Below are 23,156 nucleotides of genomic sequence, written 5' to 3'. Positions count from 1 at the left end.
TTATTTTTGTTTTGTTTTGGTTTATGATGTTTCGTTGAACGTAAACTGTAGTAGTCAGCGAGGAGGACATTCTCCTCAGTTCTTCTCACTAATGTGAATCTCCAAAGTCTAGCTCCATCATGACCAACCAAGCCATTTAAATGAATTGTGAAATTATAAAGTGAAGACAACTGATTTTGGGAGCGTACCTATGTCCCCCAGGTCCTATGTTCCCCACCATGCAAAAAAGGTTCTTTGTTCCCCACTTAGAATAAACCTAATTCTAATAAGACTAAAAGTATTTTAGCAACTTAGTCTTAGTGTTACTTTTTGTAGCAAATTCTGATTTAAGCTCAGTCTTTGAACAATCCATTGAACTTTAGGCCTGCCTAGGCTACTTAAAGTCTTAAACTATCTAGTCTTAGCCAACTAAAAATTAACACTGGCATAAAATAAACTAAAACATAATTGCTCAGACTCTTCAACAATATGGCAAAAACAAACATTCTTTGTTCTGTAAGCCTATAATTTCCCAAACAAGTCGACCACAGGTGTATCTCTTAATTAGCACAACAGCTCAGTAATTATAGTGTGCTGGATCAGACAGGATAACTGTTAGCAAGCTGGACTTTTAACTTATTTGTGATGATTAATGTTTGACTTTGAACAGTAATGGTTCATTTAAAAAAGCAGTGTTGATGGGAAGAACATCCTCAGCCATGAAGATCCTTGAAGATGAAGATTCACCATACTGCCACTAGAGTACAGTAGAAGACTGTGAATGACAGACCAGTTTGCAAAATGGTAAATTGTGGCCTATAATAATGTATTGACATACAATACAGTAGACTGGGGCTACTATAGGGGTATCTACAGATAAGTGTTACAGTAGGCCTATACAGACACTATATAGTATATACTCTAAGCTCAACATGTAACCACATGTGAATGTTTGTTAAATTGTGTTAAATTATTACAATGATAATATGCATCACAGAACTTGTACGAAGGGGCCAGGACTTATGCCATAGATGTTCCAATGACTTAGAAATAGAAAACATTTGAATTATCACAAGGAGTTAATAAAGATAGCCTACCAATAAAACCCTACACATTGTGTGAAGATGAAGCAGCTTTATTTTTATTGTATTTACAGTGCTTTGATCAAGTGACGTGAGTTGAAAAAACAATACGCAAACTCTCCAAATATTTACATTTAGTTAAAATCTATAATTTAGTGTGAAAACATGCACGCCATTGTGAAAACATTATGCTAAAACGGTAATGTGTCCGTGCTTTTTTTATGATTACACCACCATTGTGCTGAGTCAATGAACCTATATCCTTAACTGCTTAATCATTGATAAATTATGACACTTAAAATTCTCCCTCAGTAACTCAATGCACTACATCTCTCCACCATGTGCTATCACACATACACACTGTAAAATACATACCATTTGTACCCATAATGGTACCACAGTTTTATGTATTTAGAAATAATTGCAACATTTTGATGTGTAATATTCAAACATGTAGGTGATCAACCCACCTTATCATTCTCTGCTTCTCCAGCTTATACATATTTCTGTTGCATTAAGGAGGATAGACATTTTCATTCAATGACCGTATATTCATGAAGGTGAAATTAATTAATGTAATAAGCGACTACGTTGATTAGTCAGGTTAACCATTTACCAATTACCACCTAAAAATAGTAAGAATAGCCAATCTACAAGTTCGCACTGTGTTGTAGACTGTCTATCTTTGCTATTGTTTTGCTACTGTATATTTCTTAAACAAAAAATACAATATGATTGATTAAATTGATTAGTTTGATTAACTGTTGCAAGTAAATTAACTACACATTTAACTGTCTCTGGATCAAATCCTGCCAGTCTACCTTCTATTACAGTATATGTCTACTTTCTATGTAGAAAAGCACATCTGAATCACTTCATTGCTTTGCTGGAGTAGCCTTTTCTACTTGTTTAGACAGTACAGAGATACAAGAAAGCCGTGAAGCACCTCATTCAGTAATTAATTCACTTTTCCAACGGATTACTTTTCTACAGCTCTAGACTCAAGCCTAATTTATGCTTTGGCAAAAAAGTATTCTGTGTTGTTGCTGCACAAAAATGACATCATTTTCAAGTGGGGAAGAAAAGTGTCAATGTCAGTTGACACATATTTTCTGTTATGACATAATATATTCTCTCACTTTTTCTTCTTCCAGCATAGCATAAATTGGGCTTCAGAGTTGGTTCAAACGGCGACATTTCTCATGTTGAGTTCTCAACTGTTGCTTTACCAACTTAATTGTTTTGGCGTTCCTTTGCTCTGTTACAATTCTGTTTCCTTTTCCTCCACGTCTTCTGGTTCCAAGTAATATTCATCATCAGTGGTTGAATCTGATGAGTTGCTGTCCGATGATTCCTCGAAGGATGTCAGGCAAGAGATAAATCCCTTAGAGGGCAAGTGGCTTCTGATGGATTCAATGTCCTGTGGGATTATCGGAGAAGTAGGCGAGGACGGGCTAGAAGGGCTAGCAGGCATGGACATCCGCCTGGTGGTTGGTGACCAGGGAGGGGATGGAGATTCCGTCAGGGAACCCCCTGTATCCCATGCAAAGGGAGGAGTGGTCACATTCCCAGCACTCCAGAGGGCACGTGGCTTTGTGTTTGGAGTATTTAGAGGTGTAGGAACTGCGCCTTCTGGGCTCCAGTTGGACAAGGATCTGGCAAAGCATCGAGGAAGCGATCTCGATCGCATCTGTCCCGGCTCGCTGGGGACAGACGACATGCGACAGTCGCCTGCTGTGGGTCCAGTGGAAATGCGTCCAGGTCCCGAGGGTCGGCTGGAGAGCACAGAACTCACGGAAACGGACCTACCGGCCAAGATGCCATACTTTAAGTCTGCACAGGAAGAGTAGGAGGCGCAGCGATCCAAGTTCTGATGATGCAGACCTTCACTTGAGGTGCCGGTGGATGCTCTGCCCCTTCCGGGAGTCACTGAGCCATACTCCCCTCCCAGCTTAAAGCCAGAGACTGACTTTTTCCTGAGGCTGGGGCTGTAGAAGACACTGTCATCTGTATCGTCAGAAGGGGTAAAGGGGGAGAGGGAGGAAAGAGAGGAGATGGGAGAGTAGGGGCTCCCAGAGCTGGCCGAGGACATCCTGGCCCGAGTGGGCAATGTGGCAGATCGGCCAGGGTTCCAGGGCTGCTGCTGCCAAGGAGCACTGAAGTCTCTATGAACAAATTCCTTCGTCGTTTCAGAATCAGACTGTTTCTGTTTCTGAGTAAAAACATCTTTAATCTGAACAGGATTTAACATAGGGCTCTTTTTTAAGAAAATGTATCTAATTTCTGTCTCAATGTTCTTTTCCCTCTCTGTGTCCTCCTTTAACACATCATCCCCCATGGCAGCCATGGGGCTGACCTCACCGTTGCTTGAAGAGCTATCAGAGTGTGTCGGGGAGGCTCGCTTTGCTCGCCATGAAGTGAGCAGGTCATCTTCAAAGCGTCTTGTGCGAAATGTCTGCCTCAGTCTGCTCAGGACCTGGTCCATTTTATTACTTCCCTTCTGGCCTCTCTCTGACTCTGGCCTCGTTTTGTCAAGTTGAAACTTTGACACTGGATTGGGTCCCGGCGTGGCTTTATGTGTGCTGGTAACATTATCTCTTTTCTTCCCTTTGAAAAAGCCTTTCTTTGGGCTTTCACTTCTACTCGTCTCTAACAGAGAATTGTTTTGACATAAAACATCTGTCATGCTGTCACTGTCTTTCGGATTAGCCCCCAGCGTGGGTGGCTGCCGATTCTCTGTTGAGCAGCTCTCACCACCGCAGCTCTGTCGGTGTCCAATGACCTCACTGGTCTGTGTAGAGACCTCGGTCTCCTCAGCAACCTGTGCGTTTGACATGTGTGGTGTCAAACGTTTGGGTGTGGCATAATCAACAGCAGTTGTAATATCATTGTTGGAAATCATGCAAGACACTTTGTCGACCGCATTAACACACGTTGAGGGAAAGTTGTGTGCCTTATCAGCCCCTAGTAGCAGGTGTGGCTTCGTACTGATAACAGGCTTGTAGGAATTTCCACTATCTAGTTTGCCATCGTTGTTGTTCAATTGATCCGTTCCTGCTCCAACAACCTTTAACCTCTCCCGCAGAATGCCAGTCTCATTCTGGAAAGGGAGGGAAAGGATTTGGGGTGAGTCACTGGACGATGAAGTGAGTTCAGAAATGGGTGAAGTTCTGTTTGTGTCAGGATGTAAGGGAATGGTAGTTTGTGGCTTCGGGGGCGGGGAAGTCTTCCGGAGGACTGATATGTTCCTAGCTTCTGTCCCTGTCGATGATGCAGAGTATGACAGGCAATGATGATATTTAGAGTCAGGAGAGAGGTCAGCGGAATGACTCTGGATTGCACTCCTTCCTCCATGGTCAACTGAGTACTGTGACGGGCAGTCTACATCTCCTCCTCTCCTGGGTACTTGACCAACAGAGTCAGGTAAAGAAACAGGTAAAGAAAGCTGCCTCTGTCTCAGGAGCGAGAAGGGAGCGCTTGGGCTTCGCGGAGGCCTGGATGGGAACATCGGTGTGACGGCCGGAGCCTCTGAATCCTGCACCTTGTTGGCCTCAAAGTGTCGTGAATCCACAGAGTCCTGCCATGTTACTCGTATCACCTTCCTCCCCTCCACCTGAGGGCCTGTTTTCTCAGGCGAAAAGATGAGCCGGCTGGTGAACGTCTTCCCTTCCTGGGGGTGGCAGCTGTTTTTTGGGGAATGGTTGGAGTCGACACTGGGAGATGTTAAAGAAGTGTGGCCGCCATACAAGACTGTGATGCTGGCGGGGCGAGTGGTAAAAACGGGAGTGGAAAGCGGGGAGGGGTCGGGTGGTTGGACCTTGGAGGCGGGACAGTCGGAAAGTGCAGTGGAAGGGGTAGTGGTTACGCTGGAGGATGTTATGTTGGCATGACTGGAGGATACAGTGCTATAGTTTGGCTTGGGGAAAAGGGAAATGGATTGCGGCAGAGAGGCGGCTGGGACCGTGGATGTAGGAGCTAGTGGACTGTGTGGAGTAGTGGCTTGTGATACAGAAGCAACTCTGTTATGAGGAGACAGCGACTGTGGTTTGTTAGAGGACGTAGGTGGAGAGGATTGGGTGTTATTATCTTTCTTTGATGTGTTCTGGCTACTGTTAGACAAAGGATATTTATCATGACTGTCGAAAACTTGGTCTGTGAACTTGCTGCTATCCAATGAGAGGGGGCACAGGTTATGATAGGCCCTAAAACTGCTGATTTTAGAACCTAATGAAACACCTGGCAAACTATGCGTCTTTTGTCGTTCCTTGTTATTCAAATTTGAGCCATTTGTAGGTCTGTTACAAGACCAGTCTGGGTCATGAGCAGCTGTATCGTGTACATTGACTTGTGTCATAGTGTTAGCATTTCTTTGTGCCTTAGAAGCTATGTTAAGATTATCTTGGTAAACTAATTCAGTTCTGTTATTGTTGTTGTCGTCTAAGTTCTCAGGAATTTGCCGGCCAAATCTTTTGGAACGGTCATCGCTCTTGCCAGCAGTTGTGACAGAGGGCGCGCTCGTTTCGCTGGCTGTGTCGCAGAGCCTAGAAGAACGACTGCCTTCCTGGGTTACACGCTTCCACCAGGACGTCGACCTCAGCGTGGTCCCTCTGGGGAGCGCCTGGCTTTTCAGGAAAGCATAACGCTCATATTGAGAAAGTCGATGTGAGACAGAGGTCTCAGAAACAACAGGGTTAGTCGTTTCTGCAGTTTTGCACTCCTTTTCTCTCTCTAGATCCGCTAGCCCACTAGTTATAGATGTCTGTTTTCTGGGGAAGGAAGGGGCTGGGTAGGCCGTTGACGCCTGAGCATTATGGGAAATGCACGAGCCCTGCGAGTGTTCACTGTTGGGTGAGGCGGAGGAGAGGGCAGCGTTAGGTGCATGTGTTCCGCTGTGATGGGAGGAGTGTTGTGAAATGATGGTGCCGCTTTCAGTTGTCCTACTATCAGAAGTTAACAATGAATAAGGAAGGAACTTTGAGCTCTCTCGCTCATTGTTTTTTGAAGAAGCTGGAGACAACTCTGCAGCTTGGCTAGAGTTCCTCCAATTGTAGTTAAGTCTTCTTAAAGAGAGGGGCACGCCAGTAGTTGTTGGTGTGGATCTCGCAGGTGATAATTCTCCTTGACAACTGGCCTGTGACATTCTCCCATGTGTATGTAAGCCGGTAAAAGACAGAGGAGTTGAGCCTTCAGCGTTGGAATCACTTCCTTTTATGTCTCTGTTGTCCAACTCACCTAAGCCTACATAGAGAGGCTGAATCACTGGCCTCCTAGTGGAATAATCCATATTCAAGCTTGGAGGACCACTCTTGCTAGACCAGCCTAGAGCGTTTCCCCTGTTTCCCAAAGACGGTGATCTCTCATGAGCTTGGGATCCGTCCATTGACCCCGTCTCCCCGCGGTATGTGGTCTGGAATCTCAGTAATTGTTCGTGTACAGTGTTTGCTGGAGAGACGGGGTCCCCTGTTGCTTCCTGTGAATTTGCGGAGGTCGCCAGGCCCCTCTTATTCCGTCTGAGACGTCCGCCCCAGTGTGGGGAAATAACTGACACCATAGTAGAGGACATTTACACAGAAGGGTCCAACAGTTCCACACACTAATCTGTGGTCTCAACCGCTGTTTATCTGGTCCTATCCTTTGAGCTTACATAAGCCAGTCCCTCGGTGTTGTGTTTAGGAAACATTATAATGATGATATATTTGAAGGGGGTAAAGGACGGCATCTTGGCCACTGCAGATCAACATGGGTGCTCGTTCTTGTTCTTCTTTGTACCTTTCCAAAAGCTGTGTCTGTCCGTTCACCTGTAAAAAGAGGAAGCATTACTAGAGGTGGCCTGATGCTAGACTTTGTGTATATTGATAACCACTGACGCCTGAAGAAAATGTGCCTTCTATTATTAGAACAGTTTGCTAATCTTACATTCGTCATTACATTGTACTACGGTTTTGTAGAGTGTGTTAGTCAGTGTGTGGCTTCTGAGCTTTTAAGCATTGCTAGATCTGACGTTCCCACGATAATTGCAAGTCCTTGAATAGCGTCGGCTCTTGACAAACAGGTTACTTCCTAAACGTTTTCTAAGGGAGACACCTGACCCAACAAACACACAAACCTTTCCTGCAAACAATTAAAAACCCACGCCGTTTATTTTTGTTATTAGTCTAATGATTATTTATGTGATTCTAGAAAGAAATTGGCCACTGTGCGTGCTGCATTGTGCATGCACACACACACACACACGTGCACACGAACGTGCACACGAACGAACGCACGCACGCACGCACGCACACACGCACAGTACACACACACAGTGAAGTCATGTGCGCACGAAATATAATGATGTCCTGTCACGTGTTTTATTAGCCTCTTTGCAAACAAACATTTCTCCCAGGAACCTGATGAAGCCTTTCCCAGGAAAACCCTTGTTTGTTTGAATAACGGCTAATAAAAGCCCAGGACAATATCATACTGTGTGTGTACATTGCCTTCTTTCTTTACTTTTAATTCTATTAGAACAGCTCAGTGTTTTCGTGTAAAATAGACACCAAAGGATTAACTGTACGCCGAGATGATAATGGCACATTATGATTTAATAATGCCACGGGGAGGAACATGACACTATCTTTTGTTCTTGTTCTCGTTTCACAGGCCAACGCCTACAGTGTAGACTGCTTCCTGTAACTGTAATGTTTTCGGAAGAAACATTAGAGGCAGCAGGTACTAAGTATTTTTCACAGCAATGCTGTCTAACAGGACAGACAACATTCCTCCTACTGTTCTGTCCTTATTGTATCATCGTCTATAGGCTAGTTCCTACACTGTCTGTCTGTTATTCAGTTTTCTGTTAACAAGAAGAAATAACAGACTGCTGAATATTGTGATTAACCGCAATGAAATCTACAATTTCAATATTGTATTAGACAGCAATATTTAGCAGGATTTTGTATGTACCCTGCTGAAGTTCCTCCGTCTATTATATATATATATCCTATTATATCCTACACTGTTGGCCTGTTATTCATCAAGAAATAGCACCTCCGTGGTGCTGGGCAGGAACTTTACCACTGGGCCACCCGAGCACCAAAGAATTATTTTGTTTTTATATGTATTTCCATGAATGACCTATCCCCATTTCCTTGCTTACCCGTGTTGTCACGGCGGTGGGCTGTGGCTTGAGGAACTTGAGGCTCCCAGCAGGTCTCCTAGCTGCCCTCCAAACTCAGCTCTAGACACAGAATGAGAACAGAGGATAAAGGTGCTTTTGGTCATCACGGGAATATGATAACAAGAGCTGAAGAGAACCAGCAATTCAACAATTATAGGATTAAAAAGCTGTGTGTGTGTGTGTGCGTGTGTGCGCGTGCGCGCGTGCGTGCGTGCGTGCGTGCGTGCGTGCGTGCGTGTTAGAGGGTTCCAACAACTTGGGATGCCCAAACAAAAGAGGCAAAAAGGCTGGCAAAGTATTGCTGTGTCTCTGTGATAATTGGCAGCCATCATATATGGCGGAGACACTGTTACTTGTACCCATATAGAGTACTGAGTGACACTATTGCACCTTGAAAACACATGCCATGATTTTGTAAATGTAACTCTACTGCAGCTATATAATATTTGTGTCCTTGTATGCATCTCCTTTGTGTGGAAATAAATAAATGGTTAAAATGTGCCTGTGCGTCACCTGTGTATAGCCTCTCTTGGCCGTTGACTGCATTTGAGGTTTCATCTCCATGACTGTTCCCTCTGGAGTGTGCTGCTCTCTCTCTCTCTCTCTCTCTCTCTCTCTCTCCTAATAAACAACACATGCATCCAAAGAGATGTCAGATCAAACATCAACAAATGTCTCAGCGGAGCAGAAATGTCTTCCAGTCACGCAGTGCTGGAAAGTAACTAAGTACTTCTACTTAAGTACTGTACTTACAATTTTGAGGTATTTGTACTTTACTTGAGTATGTCACATTTTCAGTACTTTTACTTCTACTCCACTACATCTCAGAGGCAAAAGAATAATTTAAAAAACTAAGGCATTTTGCCTTTATTGATAGTTATTAGTGAAGACAGGAAACAGGAAAGTGGGAGAGAGAGAAGGGGAGAGACATGCAGCAAAGGTCGACCACTTGGCCAGCGGGCGCCCCCTCAGAGGCAAATATTGTACTTTCACTCCACTACAATTATTTGAAAACTTTACTTTCTAGTTACTTTGTAGATGTATTATTATTATTACATAACATACAGTGACCACGTCAACTCCATACACATTTCGGCATATATTTGAAATAGCCGTGTGAGCTTGTGCATCTGCCATTTTCAAAAGAGTAATAGTATTATACATTTGAAAACATGAAATGAGACATTCTGCACAAAGAGTACAATTTGAATTCCAGACTTCTACTTGTAATTAAGTATTTCTAAAATGTAAACTTTCACAAAAAAATGTGAATACTTTTTTCCACCACTGCAGTCACGCCACACACTCCCTCGTATGCACAGACATAAGTATTAAGTAAACACACATGCCTGCACGTTGGAACCTGTTTGCCTATTTTAACTCTGTGTAGAAACTATGGTAGTTTTAGTTTTTTTGTAAAAAAAAATACATCACATTGATGCACCTGGGACGTATCCTCAGTGATGTATCCCGAGGTCAATGGGGTTTCGGGTCTACCATCATCATACCCCTCACTCAGGCGACCCAGCCGGGGTTGATCAAATCCCGACTTACGTCCCAGTAGCTATACCCTCGCTACTGGAACGTAAGTCGGGATTTGATCAACCCCGGCTGGGTCACCTGAGTGAGGGGTATGATAAATGACAAAAATAGAGCAATAGGCCAAAACTAGGGATATTATTAATAGTTCATTGAGTAATCGCCATTAAGAAATTCTTCAATGAAACTTAACAGTTAACAATTACTTGAAAATACTGTTCTATCATTGGGCGGTTTTCTGTGAATGTAATGCTGTCTGTGCGCGTGTGCCCGAGGAACGCATGCATGTGGGCCGGTAAAAAAATGTCCCCCGCACCTTGGCAGCCATAGAAACGTCTCTGCTTTTGCATGTGATGTGACAGACAAGACAGTGCACTTTTTCATTTCAGTTCATTCCTCATACAAAGAGGCCATTGTCTGGCCCTGTATCTCAAATGGTCAAATAAATATTTGATTAAGGAATATAATAATGCCTTTGTATTCTGTATATATAACCAAACGGTAGATTTTTATGTTAGACATTGAGGGAATTTAAGAGTCTCAGATAAAAAAGTGCTTATCAACTAAAAGGTTTATCGGTCGATAAGGTTATCAATGATCGGGGTGGATTGTCTTCCTTGGCTTATTGGGAGTGTGCATGACATGCACAGCTTGAAGCCGATCAGTCCAGCAGTGTCTGGGATTCGCTGCGCACAGACAGACAGACAGAGAGACAGACAGAGAGACAGACAGACAGACAGACAGACAGACAGACAGACAGACAGACAGACAGACAGACAGACAGACAGACAGACAGACAGACAGACAGACAGACAGACATAGACACAGACAGACAGAGAGAGAGAGACACAGACAGACAGAGAGAGACACAGACAGACAGACAGACAGACAGACAGACAGACAGACAGACAGACAGACAGACAGACAGACAGACAGACACACACACACACACACTGTCGACCTAGTGTGGTGATAATAATTAAAATGTCCATATCCAGTTATGATCTGCACAGTGGGGGCAAGCATTGTCATCCTGGAGGATGGTGTTAAGTCCCAGATTCTGAAGACCTGGGATCGCCACTGGCTCCAGAATCCCGATATCTCACTGCATTGAGATTGCTTTCAATGATGACAAGTTCTGTCTTGCATGTGAGAGAGATACCATCCCTGGCATGCCAAGTGTTGTGGCTGCTTATGGATCTTCCACAAGCTATACCGAGTTCCCGAACACTGAGTGTAAAATGAATAAAGTGTAAAAATGGCATATATGTGTTCCTGATTTCTGTGGGACAGTGCAATCATCCAATCCACTAAGCAACTAAAAGCAAGGGTTGAATCCCACCAATTGCCAGTTTAACAAAAAAAATTGGGGAGCAACCCACAGTTTAGCAGTGTTGCTTATTAGACGAACTCCATTAGACGAACGCCTGGTACTTACAAGCTGTACCTCGTTGTAAAGGTGACTAATCAACGATTAAAATGATATAAAATACCCCCCAAGGAAGGTAACCCAGCACCTGCTATATATGTAAACAGTAACACCTAGGGCTGTTACAAATTTGACGATTAATTCTCACACAAATAATTGCAATTAACGATTTACCGTAATTGTGTTTTCTGGATTGACACACACACACACACACACAGTAGAAAACTTTACAAAATAAATAAAAAAAAGAGAACAAAATAAATAACTTAAAAAAGGAAACTTTTTTTAAAAAGAGAGAAAAAAAGGTCTGTGTGTGTGTGTGTGTGTGTGTGTGTGTGTGTGTGTGTGTGTGTGTGTGTGCCCCACTTATGTCATCTCACCCCTGTGTGCTACACTGAAGGCCGCAAGGCAGGGAGAAGGAAGGAACAACGTTTTACCGTTAGCTAAAGACAAAATGATGTAATGTACTGCCTGCTCAAGTAATGACATGACTAGTGAAGCTCAATTAGGAATATTTATTCATGAATCTGACTGTCATGGAGGAGTTGGCGGAGCTGGTATCAAGACGTTATGTAGCAAGAGCCTGAAAATATACCACTGTAGCAATTAAAACATGCATTGTATTACAGTCACAGAACTCAACCTCAACTCAACTCAACTCAACCAGTTTACCAAACAGTGAGTCGGGACCCATTTGTAGGTCACGGACCAATTTTTATGGGTCACGATTCGAGTATATATATATATATATTTGTTTTGAATGATTTTATGAAATTAAAAACAAACAAACAAATCTAAGAAACTCCATGAAAAAACAACTAAGAAGTAGTGAAAATAGCTGGTTGAGCAGAGGGTCACGGTGCTATACAGTACGTCTGAAAATTGGACTGTCACCCGAGGTTCACAGGATAATATGAGGCCCAGAAACTGTACGTGTGGAAGAAAGGTGTAGGAAAGTATTACACTGGCTTCCACTGTACATCATGGAATTGTCCTATAACGTGTCATGTATGTTTAGACAACTAGGCTTCTGATTAACAGCTCCAATTCTACACTTGGACTTGGACACGGCTTCTGTACATACACACATGGCAAAGGATGAAATCCAGATATATAGAATTCCTGTTTCAGTTCTAGGCCTGAAATCAGTATGCTGAGAATGTTTCCATGTTTTGTATGTTGCGAGACCTTGTGGCAGAAACATGGCGACAGCATTTGTGCCTTTCAGTGTTTGGAGCATATACACCACAGCCAAAAAGGTTGAGAACCCCTGGTCTAGCTGAAATGTGACTCCATACACCAGCTTACCTAAATAATATTAGGCCTACCTTGGCAGTGACAGCTGGTCTCTAATAACCCATTAAAGGACCACTTCACCATTTATCAACCTATCTTCATATAATTGGTCCTCACTAATGTTGTTCATGATAAAAATAGTATAAATACCAATCTTTTTCTACTTGGTCTGTGAACCCCGGCCTGGTCCCTGAAACCCACCAGTGACATCATCGTTAGGCATATATATTTTTTAAACAAGACTTAGATTTAGATTTTTACCATCATGAGAACGACTGCTTCCATTTTTGCATTGCAACTTTTCAGGAATAGAAAGCCTGCAGTTTCTATTAGCTTCGATTCCCCATCGATGATGTCACTGGTGGACAGGTTTCTGAACTGCCCACGGCCCTCACAGACCGAAAGGAAAAAATGGTGGCATTTTATCAGGAACAGTAGTGAGGACCAATATGAAGATAGGTTCCCAGAAGCAAAGATTTAAGTTAAAATGTTCACTGTGAAGGTGAAAGAATATTCAAAGATTTGCACACATTTTTTTTATTATAGCTATTTATGTGATATTTTTCAATTTAGCTATTGAAAAATAGTATCAAATAATGGTTAAAAGTGGTTAAAAGCTAAAGTGACAAAGATGCGTTCCAGGTCTTAATGGGTTGTGAAACAAAAAAGAACAAAATTCACAGAGCTTGCAGAAGACTGGACATTATTAGTCCTGCATAAACAACACTGATAACGGAGCCAACAGTGTATCTGCACTGCAGTATGAAAACTATGGCAGAAATACCATCGTAACTAGTAAGTGAGAAAGAATGCACTCTTGAGGATTGTGCAGAAAGAAAGAAAGAAAGAAAGAAAGAAAGAAAGGCACCGATTGAGGCCAGCCTCCACCAACACAGTGTGTCCATATTGATGATGAATTCCATTGTTATAGCTCTTTTCCATGAGCTCAAAGCACAATGGTTCATTCATTCATACATTGGGAGAAGCGGCAAATAGTCAACGCCAGCGTCCTTACTTCCCACATTCACACACCAATGGTGGCAAGCTCAGACCGACCGACTCATTGGAGGCAATGTAGGGCCCTTTCTGAAACCAGTCCCTTGACTTGAAGTGCTCTCGGGAGGTTCCCTCGTCAGGCAGTGCCCCTCCAGCTGAATCAAGTTCCCTTGATTAGGGTGCTGGGTATAAGCCAAAGGAGAATTAGCAAGAGAGGCCAACTTTGCTTTACTTCCCGTATCTGCGTGAGGTGTCCGGTAACATTATTAGGAGACAGGAAGAATGTTGGAGTCTATTCATTTCCAATGGGAGCTTCTGAACCATTCCTTAACTCCATGGTCACTGAACTGGACCCAATCATCACAAGGCACACAATATTTACAAGATATTCATAGTAAAGTGACTTCTTTTAGCGAGACAAATCAGGAGAAAATCTACTTTGTTAATGACATTTCTTTATCCCAGCAACAAACTCTCGCAAGATTTGACTTTGAGAGGAGTCTGTGAATATTATAACGTGAAATGAATGGACATATTTAAAACGATTAGAAACTATCCTTATGTGCCCAAATTAGAGCTGGCATACTTGGTCTGCATATTGTGACAGGCAGATATGTAGGCACGGTTGAGGAGGATAGATTATGTAGTCTGTGTGATCTAAAGGAAATTGAAAATGAAATGCCATTCTACAACTATATTAGGGAGAGACTTTTTAATAAGATAGATCCAAATCATGAATTTATATTGTATATAAATACAATACATACATATATATGGTTGGAGGACTTCGAGAAACTGAAAGGCCTATTTCAAAAGTACACTTTTTCATTTGCCTCATTCCTTGAAAAGGCCTGGCCAATGAGGAGGAGGGCCATTTGCATGTAAAATGGCCTCGTTTATTTGTTTTCATTTTGTTTTCATTTTTGTTCAAATACTGTACAAATATGTATTTATGTATTAATAATGCATCTTCTTCTATCGGGTTTCATGGCGGTTGGCAAACCTAAATGGTGCATTACCGCCACCTACTAGACTGAGTGTGGAAACAGTGTTGTTGTCAGGTGGAGGTCGGGGAGAAGCAAACCACGCCTACTATATTTAGGAGACGCTTTGTGTACCATTTCGCGTCTAGTGGCTCCAATGAAGTTGGCCCATCTTCATACATAAACCATCTTTGGTATAAGAAACAGTTTGGAAATACACTCCCTCCTTGTGCAGAAACAGGAAACAGACACTATTCGTTGCCATGGTTACCATCATGCAATTGTGTTACCTGTTATTTTGTTTGTACAGTTATATACTTATATTGCATTGCATCGTGTATGTTTGTGTGACATGTGGATTTCATTAATATGGACGTTTAAAAGGAAATACAGCGTGACTGTCAAAAAGGACATGTCATATGGTGTTTATAAATAATTGTGTTAAAAGTTGTTTTGTTTGTGTGGTTTCATTTATAGTTTTTCATGGTGGGATAAATAAAGAGCCCTTGTGAACATCAGTTGGAGCGTTGTCTATTCTGCATCAGATGAAGATTGTTTAGGAGCAGTTTATTTATCATTTACTTGTGGTGGTAGGCTACTTACATTTGTAGGTCGCGGTTTCCATGCGGACAGAGAGCAGGGCTGCACAAGGCAATCGAGTCTAGATCGGCAGACTCGCTCTTGAGGGCTTTATAAGCCACTTCCACTCAAGGCTGCTTGGTTTAGGACGACACATACCCCCTTTCTGAAACCAGCTCCTCGCCACTCGCCCTACACACTTGCCCTCGATATGCGCGTTCATGCGATGCTGCGCCATATTAAGTGTCTAACCAAGGGAACTTGATTCAGCTGGAAGGGGCACTTCCTGAAGAGGGAACCTCCCGAGAGCCAAGGGACTGGAAAGGGCCATAGGGTGCGTTCGGAAATGCGCACCGGGAACGCACTCGCCTATTAGTTTGCATTGCACAGTGCGCTCAGTGCGCTATTTCCGAACACGCCCTTAATTAATATGCTGCAGCCTCGCGTGAATGCGCATATCGAGGGCAAGTGTGTAGTGCGAGTGGCGAGGAGCTGGTTTCAGAAAGGGGGTAGGGTTCAGTGTCTTGCCCAAGGACACTTCGACATGTGGACAGGAGGAGCCGGGATTCGAGCCGCCGACCCAGGGATCATTGGACAACCTGCTCTACCTTCTGAGCCACAGCCGCCCTATACATTCCTAATTGGCAACAGACAATAAACTAAGTTTTAGTTTAATATTTATAGAAAAAAATAACAATAACAATAATAATAATAATAATAATAATACTAGGGTTATTATTTTAAGGGTTCTTTAAACTCATTTGTCTCTAGCACCGGCTAGAAAATATTTTGAACTTAACATATCTGCACTCTATATTATGGGTAAAAATGTAAGTCACCCCATGTAAACCTTGCATCTCCAAGCGGTATCCAAGTGTCTATCCAAGTCACGGTATTTATTTAGGCCAATTGCATAACCTTAAACTGACTGTATGTCTGGAACATTTCACAGGAGTGACAGGATGTTGGCAAGTGAAGTGACTTTACATATTCAATATGCTTTGCTTTTTTTCTTACCCTAGCTGCAGGGTTGGCGAAAGGGCCTTTATGTGTGGACTGTGTCCCCATTTTACCCTGTGTCCCCTAGGGTAGGTAGGAACCTAGCATGGTGGGGGCCCGCACATTCGGTAGTGCTGTCGCCTCACAGCTAGAAGGTCCTGGGTTTGATTCCCACTGGGGACTGTGTCTGTTCTCTCCTCCGCGTCATCAGTGCCCATACCCGAGGCGGGATTGGTGAAAGGGCCTTTCTGTGTGGAGTTTGCATATTCTCCCCGTGTCCCCTAGGGTAGGTAGGTACCCTCACAAAAAACATGCAGTAATCTTGGTCTCTAAACTGCCTCCCCCTGGCCAGCCGGGGTGCCCTGATGGAGGGGAAAGAACTGTTTGGAATAACGTGTTCCAGGCACAATAACGTGTTCCTAAATCCTGACAGTTTTCTGAAAAACCCATGTTTCTATGTCAGTCGTTCTCAAACATATTCATGTCAAGGACCCCAAATATATGACATTGGCTGCCGACCCCCATCTGAAAATAATGTTGTTCTAGGGACCCTCCCAGTAGCAAAGATTTTAGTTAAAAACTCGCTCTGTAACAATATATATTCAAAGATTTCAGGCACATTTTCATGATTTTTCAAAAATAGCAGACCTACAAGTTCATAGCGCGGCACAGCTAAAGTATTAACATAATTTTTAAAACACCAAAAGGGGTTCCCGCCCAAAATGGGTTAAACTATGGCCCATGGCCATGGAAGAGCGACACACGTTGCTGCCTTGAAATATAGCCTATTTATATTTGATACAGAGGCTGTGTTGTTTTGTGTGCAGTAGCTCCAACACAGCCTCACTCGTGCAAATCTAATAACTTCTTTGACTAGACAATTAAACACAATAAGCACAAGGAATTGACACTGCTGATTATAGTAACATTCCAATCACAAAGATTTGTGGAGAATTAAGACAGAACGAGACCTCTGAGCTGTGAATGTTGTGCAACATGACTCAAGCCGAGGCAGCTCCAACTCAGGTCTCACTGTCTCAGAGTTCGTTTATCAAACAGAATTCGCATTATGGGTGGTTTGAAGAGGCACTTTCCACCGTCCTAAACCTGTGTGCATAAGATAGCAAATATAGGGAAAGCGCATCAACACGCCTACAGACACACCTCCACCCGCAAATATAGGAGTTGGCAAAATGAATAGTGGGTTGTGGGGCCGCAACATAACGTTTACGCATAGTGTAAGCTCCTAAATGCGTAATTCACGGAAAATGTTTATTATTTGAGGATGAAGCATGGCATAAGATGGAGCCCGTGGTGCTCTAACTAGCGATTTAGTCAATTATAAAAAATATAATTAGTAGAATTTTGTAAAAATGTGCTTCTCGTAAATTTGATTAATAGAAAAATAAACGGAATAGATAATCATGATTAAGAGTATCAAAATTGCAGAGCTAATATTAATTTGTGTAAAAACTAGGCTAATCTTCCCCTGAAATTGTGACGGCCCTACTCTGGAAGTCTAGTAGGGATGTTAGGTGCCCTATATCTGTTTGCAGCACAGTTACAGCATATATGCCTCAACTCAGCTATTTATCTTATGAATTAACCGGTCTAAATCTATGACCCTCAAATTAGACAAATCACTCTTTGATCCACACGTCTTTTATTAAGGGACATTTCACCGCTGGAAGAAACTGCAGTCACTTAATAGTATTTGCACTTTTGCAGTAGATAACTGTAGCACAATTTGAAATTTGCACCCTATTGCCAGGAAAAGAATGAAGTCTGTGTGTTTGACTAAGGTTTGACTGGATTGCTGAATTCCTACAATGACTATAATTGCTTTGGTGCACTGCCCCTCTTTGTGGAGAGGGGGTAGGCTGTGTTGAGGTGTGACTTGTAGTCCAGGAAGGAAGTGAGACCACATTTTCCTGACAAATGTTGGTCATGAACATGGCGCCATGACTAAAATATCTAAAATGTAAAAACACCAGGAAAGGGTTTCTTGGGTCCTAAACATCATTAAAATAAGATCTGGTTGCAAAAGGGGTGAAGCGACCCTTTAACCAAATGGAGGAATCAATCTGTGACCATGCAAGGCACCAACCTGCACACCACGGGAGAAATTAGGAGTTCAGAGTCTTGCTCAAGAAGACAAGGACCATTCGACAGTAGAGCCCGGGATCGAACTGCCACATCCAACCGCTCTACCGGCTACTCTACCTCTGGGCTATTATTGAACCGTGTGCACTGCACGCACTGTTGTGTAAGAGAGAGAGAGAGAGATTCTGTGTTATCTGTGCCCAACTGTATGGGTGTGTACAGTACAGCGTATGTCTCCCAGCTAATACTTATATAACAAGGGTGGTACCTGCATGGCTGCATGGGCTAGAAGCCTAGAATGAAATAACTGCTCTGTGGGGTGTGGATTATTTAGTCAGTAGTGGGAAAAGTACTCAAATGTTTTACTTAAGTAAAAGTATCAATATACTACGATGTGTAAATAATTATACTCCATTACAAGTAAAAGTCTGGAATTTAAAATGTACCTGAGTAAAAGTACAAAAGTAGGCTATTGGTGTCAAAATGTGCTTAAAGTACCAAAAGTATAGAAAGTACTTATTGTGCAGAATGTGCCATTTCACAAGTTTTCAAATAAAAATCTTTTGAAAATAGACGATATACAAGCATCGAATTGTGAGCTTGTAGATCAGCTATTTTCAAATGGCCAAAATGTACAGTATACAGGGCTGAAGTGGTTACTGTATGTTTCCTAATAATAATAGAAAAAACAATCTACAAGTAACTAGAAACTAGTTTTCAAATACGTGGAGTAAAAGTAGCCTACAATATTTGGATCAGAAGTAAAATTATTAAATTGGAAATACTAAAGTAAAGTATACAAACGTGTTACTGGGATCACACACACACACACACACACACACACACACACACACACACACACACACACACACACACACACACACACACACACACACACACACACACACACACATCCCCGAAAAAGATATTTACAACCTTTCGAACTATAACCTCAATAAACCATCATCATTGTAATTATGAAAAGAACATTGCATTATCAAAGTCAGACTTGTCTGTTCTGCCACACCTTGCCCCAGTTGCCTGATAATAACTTTCCCTGTGTGAACCTTTCACCACTTTGATCATGATGATGTGACCATTAAAACATTAGGCTAATTACACCAATATGATAACAAATAGCCTATATCCACCATTCTAGGCTAAGTATAGCCACTATGACCACCAGTCACCATTATTATAATTACACTATTATGACCAGGCAGACACCACATAATTACACCATCATGATGTGACTGTGAATATAAAAGCCTAACAGACACGTTGCAAGGCATTGGCTTTAAAAAAAAAGAAAGAAAAAAAGGCCTACTTTAAAACCCCCAAAATGCCATGATGTTAAGACGAAGGTTAATTTAATGATGTTATGTATGACTATGTTGTTATTTATTTATGTTTTACTAAACTTTGTATTTGTATCCATTGCTCTTGCGGTGGCGGTAAAGCATATGGGGACAGACAGTGACGCACGAGACGTGCACCACGCACGCACGCTCGCACTTGTACATAAGCCATGAATGATCATGATAATGGCAATTATGTTGTCAAAAAAACGTTATTATATTATAAATATTCCAAATACTACAGTATATTTACTATATTACATGAAAAGGAAAAAGAAAAAAGACGAATATCTATAGCTCACTGCTGCTCACAACGCATCGGCTACTATAGTATATCTGTATTACTGTATATATGCCTAATTTTCGAGAACCTTTTCGCCTGTATACCGTTAGCCCCTTTCGGGACCCTTGGTTACCATTTATGTATTTGGGACGATTAGAGCTATGGCCCAGAGCTACAGAAAAGGTAACCAAGGCTGGGTTCCGAAAAGGTGCTATACTTTTCGCCCAAAATAGGGCCGAGTCCCTGGGCCGAGGGCTGGTGGTTACAAGACTCACTACACCACCACAGTCGGTAGAACTTAGAAAAAGTAACAACGGAAAGTGATCTATTAATCACAAATAATTAATGCAATAAACAAACACACCTCGTGTCAGTTGTTGTTGTTGTTGTAGTGGTTGGTGGTTGGTTGGCTGGCTGGTTGCTGCAGCAGTGAAGTCTGCTCTTTCTTTCTTTACTACAAAGTGAAGTTCGTCACACTAGTGTGAAAACAGGCTCTGGTGAAAACGACAACGAACATCTTTCATAATCCCATGGCCTGGGGGGACGCACACGCTATGATTGGCTACTTAGTTGTCAGGGGACACACGTGTGTGTGTGTGTGTGTGCGTTTGATTGATTGATTGAAAAATGTATTAACAGTTTGCAGAATTACAGTACATTTCAAGCACAAACTCAATACAAAGGCTGTTAACTGTGAGTGGACGACCCAATTAAGCATTACACTTGTTTACAACAGGGTCCACCATGTTCAATTCATCAAAACATTTAGAGACGTACAAATAGACACTTCTATATAGACAAAGAACAGTACAGGAATTCATCATAATGGAGGTAAAAAGGGAAAAGAAACATATACACTGAGGGGAAAAAGGGGGGGGGGGGGCGGTGGGGGGGATTCAGATTTTACGGGGGCCAGTTTCGAATTGCAGCCATCCGTAGGTGCCCTTTGAGAGCGGTTTTGAAGGAGTCAAGGGATTCGCATGTCTTAATGACTGTTGGTAGGGCGTTCCACATTTTGGTGGCATAGGAGCGAAAATAATTTAGTCCCTTGTTTGTGCCGAATCTGGGTTGAACATGGTTCGTTGCACTCCCTCTGGTGTTGTGGGTGTGGACTTCATTAACATTAAGGAAGTATCTACACAGGTACATGGGTATCATGGTGAAGTATCGAATCTTGTGGACCAGACCCATTGCAAGATGCTGTACTCTGTCGCCGACCCTAAGCCATGCCAGTCTGTCAAAGTGGGCAGGGGTGAGGTGGGTTCGGGGGGTGAGGCCAAGTAGGAGCCTGACCAGTTTGTTTTGGGAGGTCTGGAGCCTAGTTTTAAGGGCCTTTGAGGTGCTGTGGTACCAGGAGGTGCATGCATAGTCAAAGAAGCCTTGTACAAGGGCTCCTGTTAAGGTCTTCAAGGTGTTTTTGTCGACCAGTGAGGTGATCCTGTAAAGGAATCTTGTTCTTTGGTTGACTTTTTTGATTACGTTGGTGGCCATTTTATCACCGGAAAGATTAGCCTCCAGGATGGAACCTAGGTAGGTAATTTCATCTTTACGTGTGATAACATTGTCACCCACTCTAACCAAGAAGCCATTTGCCTTGCTGAGATTACTATTAGATCCAAAGAGAATGGATTCAGTTTTTCCCAGGTGTAAAGATAGTTTGTTATCAGCGAGCCAGGTGCAGATTCTACCGAGTTCAGAGCTGAGGGCATTTTCAAACTGCAGTTTGTCCCTGTCCGAGACCAGCAGTGCCGAGTCATCTGCGAACAGGAACAAGTTGCAGTCACAAGCTGAAGTCATGTCGTTAACATATATTAGGAACAGTAGAGGCCCTAGTATGCTTCCTTGTGGAACGCCACAGCTCACTGGGAGGGGGGGGGACAGTGTTCCGTTCACTTCCACCATCTGTTCTCTCCCCTCCAGGTAGGATTGCATCCAGCTCACTGATGTGCTATCGAAACCAATTGCTTTTAGCTTGTTAACCAGTATGGAGTGGTTCACTGTGTCAAAAGCCTTTTGGAGGTCCAGCATGACCATGCCGCAGTATTTGCCAGCGTCCACCTCTTGTTTGATGTGGTCGCTCAAATAGAGAAGGCATGTGTCAGTGGAGTGGGATGTTCTGAAGCCAGATTGGAACTCGTACAATAATGTATTAGTGGCAAGATACTTTTCAACCTGTTCATAGACTATTTTTTCCATCACTTTCGAGATGGAGCTTAGAATAGAAATAGGGCGGTAGTTGCCGGGGTCTAATTTACTCCCTTTCTTGTGCAGGGGGGTTACTTTGGCCAGTTTGAAATCTAGGGGGACCTGTCCCTGTTTGATGGAGAGGTTTACTATGTGGGTGATGATTGGAGCTATAGAGATGGCTGAGTCTCTGAGAAATTTGGAGGGAATATTGTCATGGCCAGTGGCCTTGTGGGGTTGGAGGGCACTCAGTTTCTTAAGTACCTCATCAGTTGTTACCATAACTAATTTAAAATCGTCTTTACAAACACCTAGGTTTCTGTAGAAGGTTTTAAAGTGGGAGGGCAGATTGTTAACCAGCGTTGTTGATATGTTTGTAAAGAAGATGTTCAAGTAGTTGGCCACCTCAAGCTTGTCAGTGATGAGAGTGTTGTTCGCGTGTGTGTGCGCGCGTGTGTGTGTGTGCGTGCGTGTGCGTGTGCGTGTGCGTGTGCGTGTGTGTGTGCGTGTGTGTGTGTGTGTGTGTTTGTGTGTGTGTGCGTGTGTGTGTGGAATGTGACCACCTGCCAAGAAACCAGATTCGGTGTTGCCAGATTGTGTGAGAAAAATAAGCAGACAGGTCTAACCGTCTAAGACAAGTAAACACGCCCAAAATAATTGACGTAAGTGACAGTAGGCACATTAAACCACACAGTGTGAGCTTGCAGATCTGCTTTTTTCAACAACAACAAAATCTTGGGGGAAAAAAGTGACAAGTGTGCTATGTTTTGAAACATTTTAACAACAGAAATCTGGTATGGCACAAATATGTTTAGATGTAGCTAGGCTCCATAAGCGTTATTCATAGTCTGGATTTTCGGTGGTGAGGTGACCTGACCGAACTACAACATGACGTCACGAGCCGGCGGTGCAGAGCAAACCACCACCACCGCCCCAGCCCTTCTCTCTGTTTTTACTCACCACCGCTCAACGTTATTTCAGCTCCAGTGGTCACCTCACCACCGGAGCGGTGGTCACCTCACCACCGTAAATCCAGACTATGAATGAGCCTTTAATTGGACAAATACATTAATGTGGGGGTCCTTGACATGAAAATGTGTGAGAATCACTGGTTTAAATGGGAAACAAGCCCAAATAAACAACTACACCATACCAGCTCAGTGGCCTTGTGGTTAGAGTGTCCGCCT

The 23,156-nt window shown here is 42.8% G+C and overlaps 1 protein-coding gene across 1 annotated transcript; it reads right to left on the bottom strand.

Annotated features, from left to right (window-relative positions):
* Positions 1-1,158: 1,158 nt before the first annotated feature.
* On the bottom strand, positions 1,159-20,258 carry LOC306913345 (uncharacterized protein). Its single transcript, XM_079489937.1, has 4 exons — positions 20,150-20,258; positions 8,734-8,841; positions 8,200-8,280; positions 1,159-6,859 (listed from the first exon to the last, which is right to left on the bottom strand). Exon 4 carries the CDS (start codon positions 6,622-6,624, stop codon positions 2,323-2,325), a length of 4,302 nt encoding a protein of 1,433 aa, XP_079346063.1. The 5' UTR covers positions 6,625-6,859; positions 8,200-8,280; positions 8,734-8,841; positions 20,150-20,258; the 3' UTR covers positions 1,159-2,322.
* Positions 20,259-23,156: the final 2,898 nt, after the last annotated feature.

Source organism: Electrona antarctica (assembly GCF_951216825.1).
Source record: "Electrona antarctica genome assembly, chromosome: 20".
Classification (NCBI taxonomy): Eukaryota; Metazoa; Chordata; class Actinopteri; order Myctophiformes; family Myctophidae; genus Electrona; species Electrona antarctica.
Note: the sequence above shows the minus strand (reverse complement) of the source record. Positions and strands in the feature narration are given on the sequence as shown.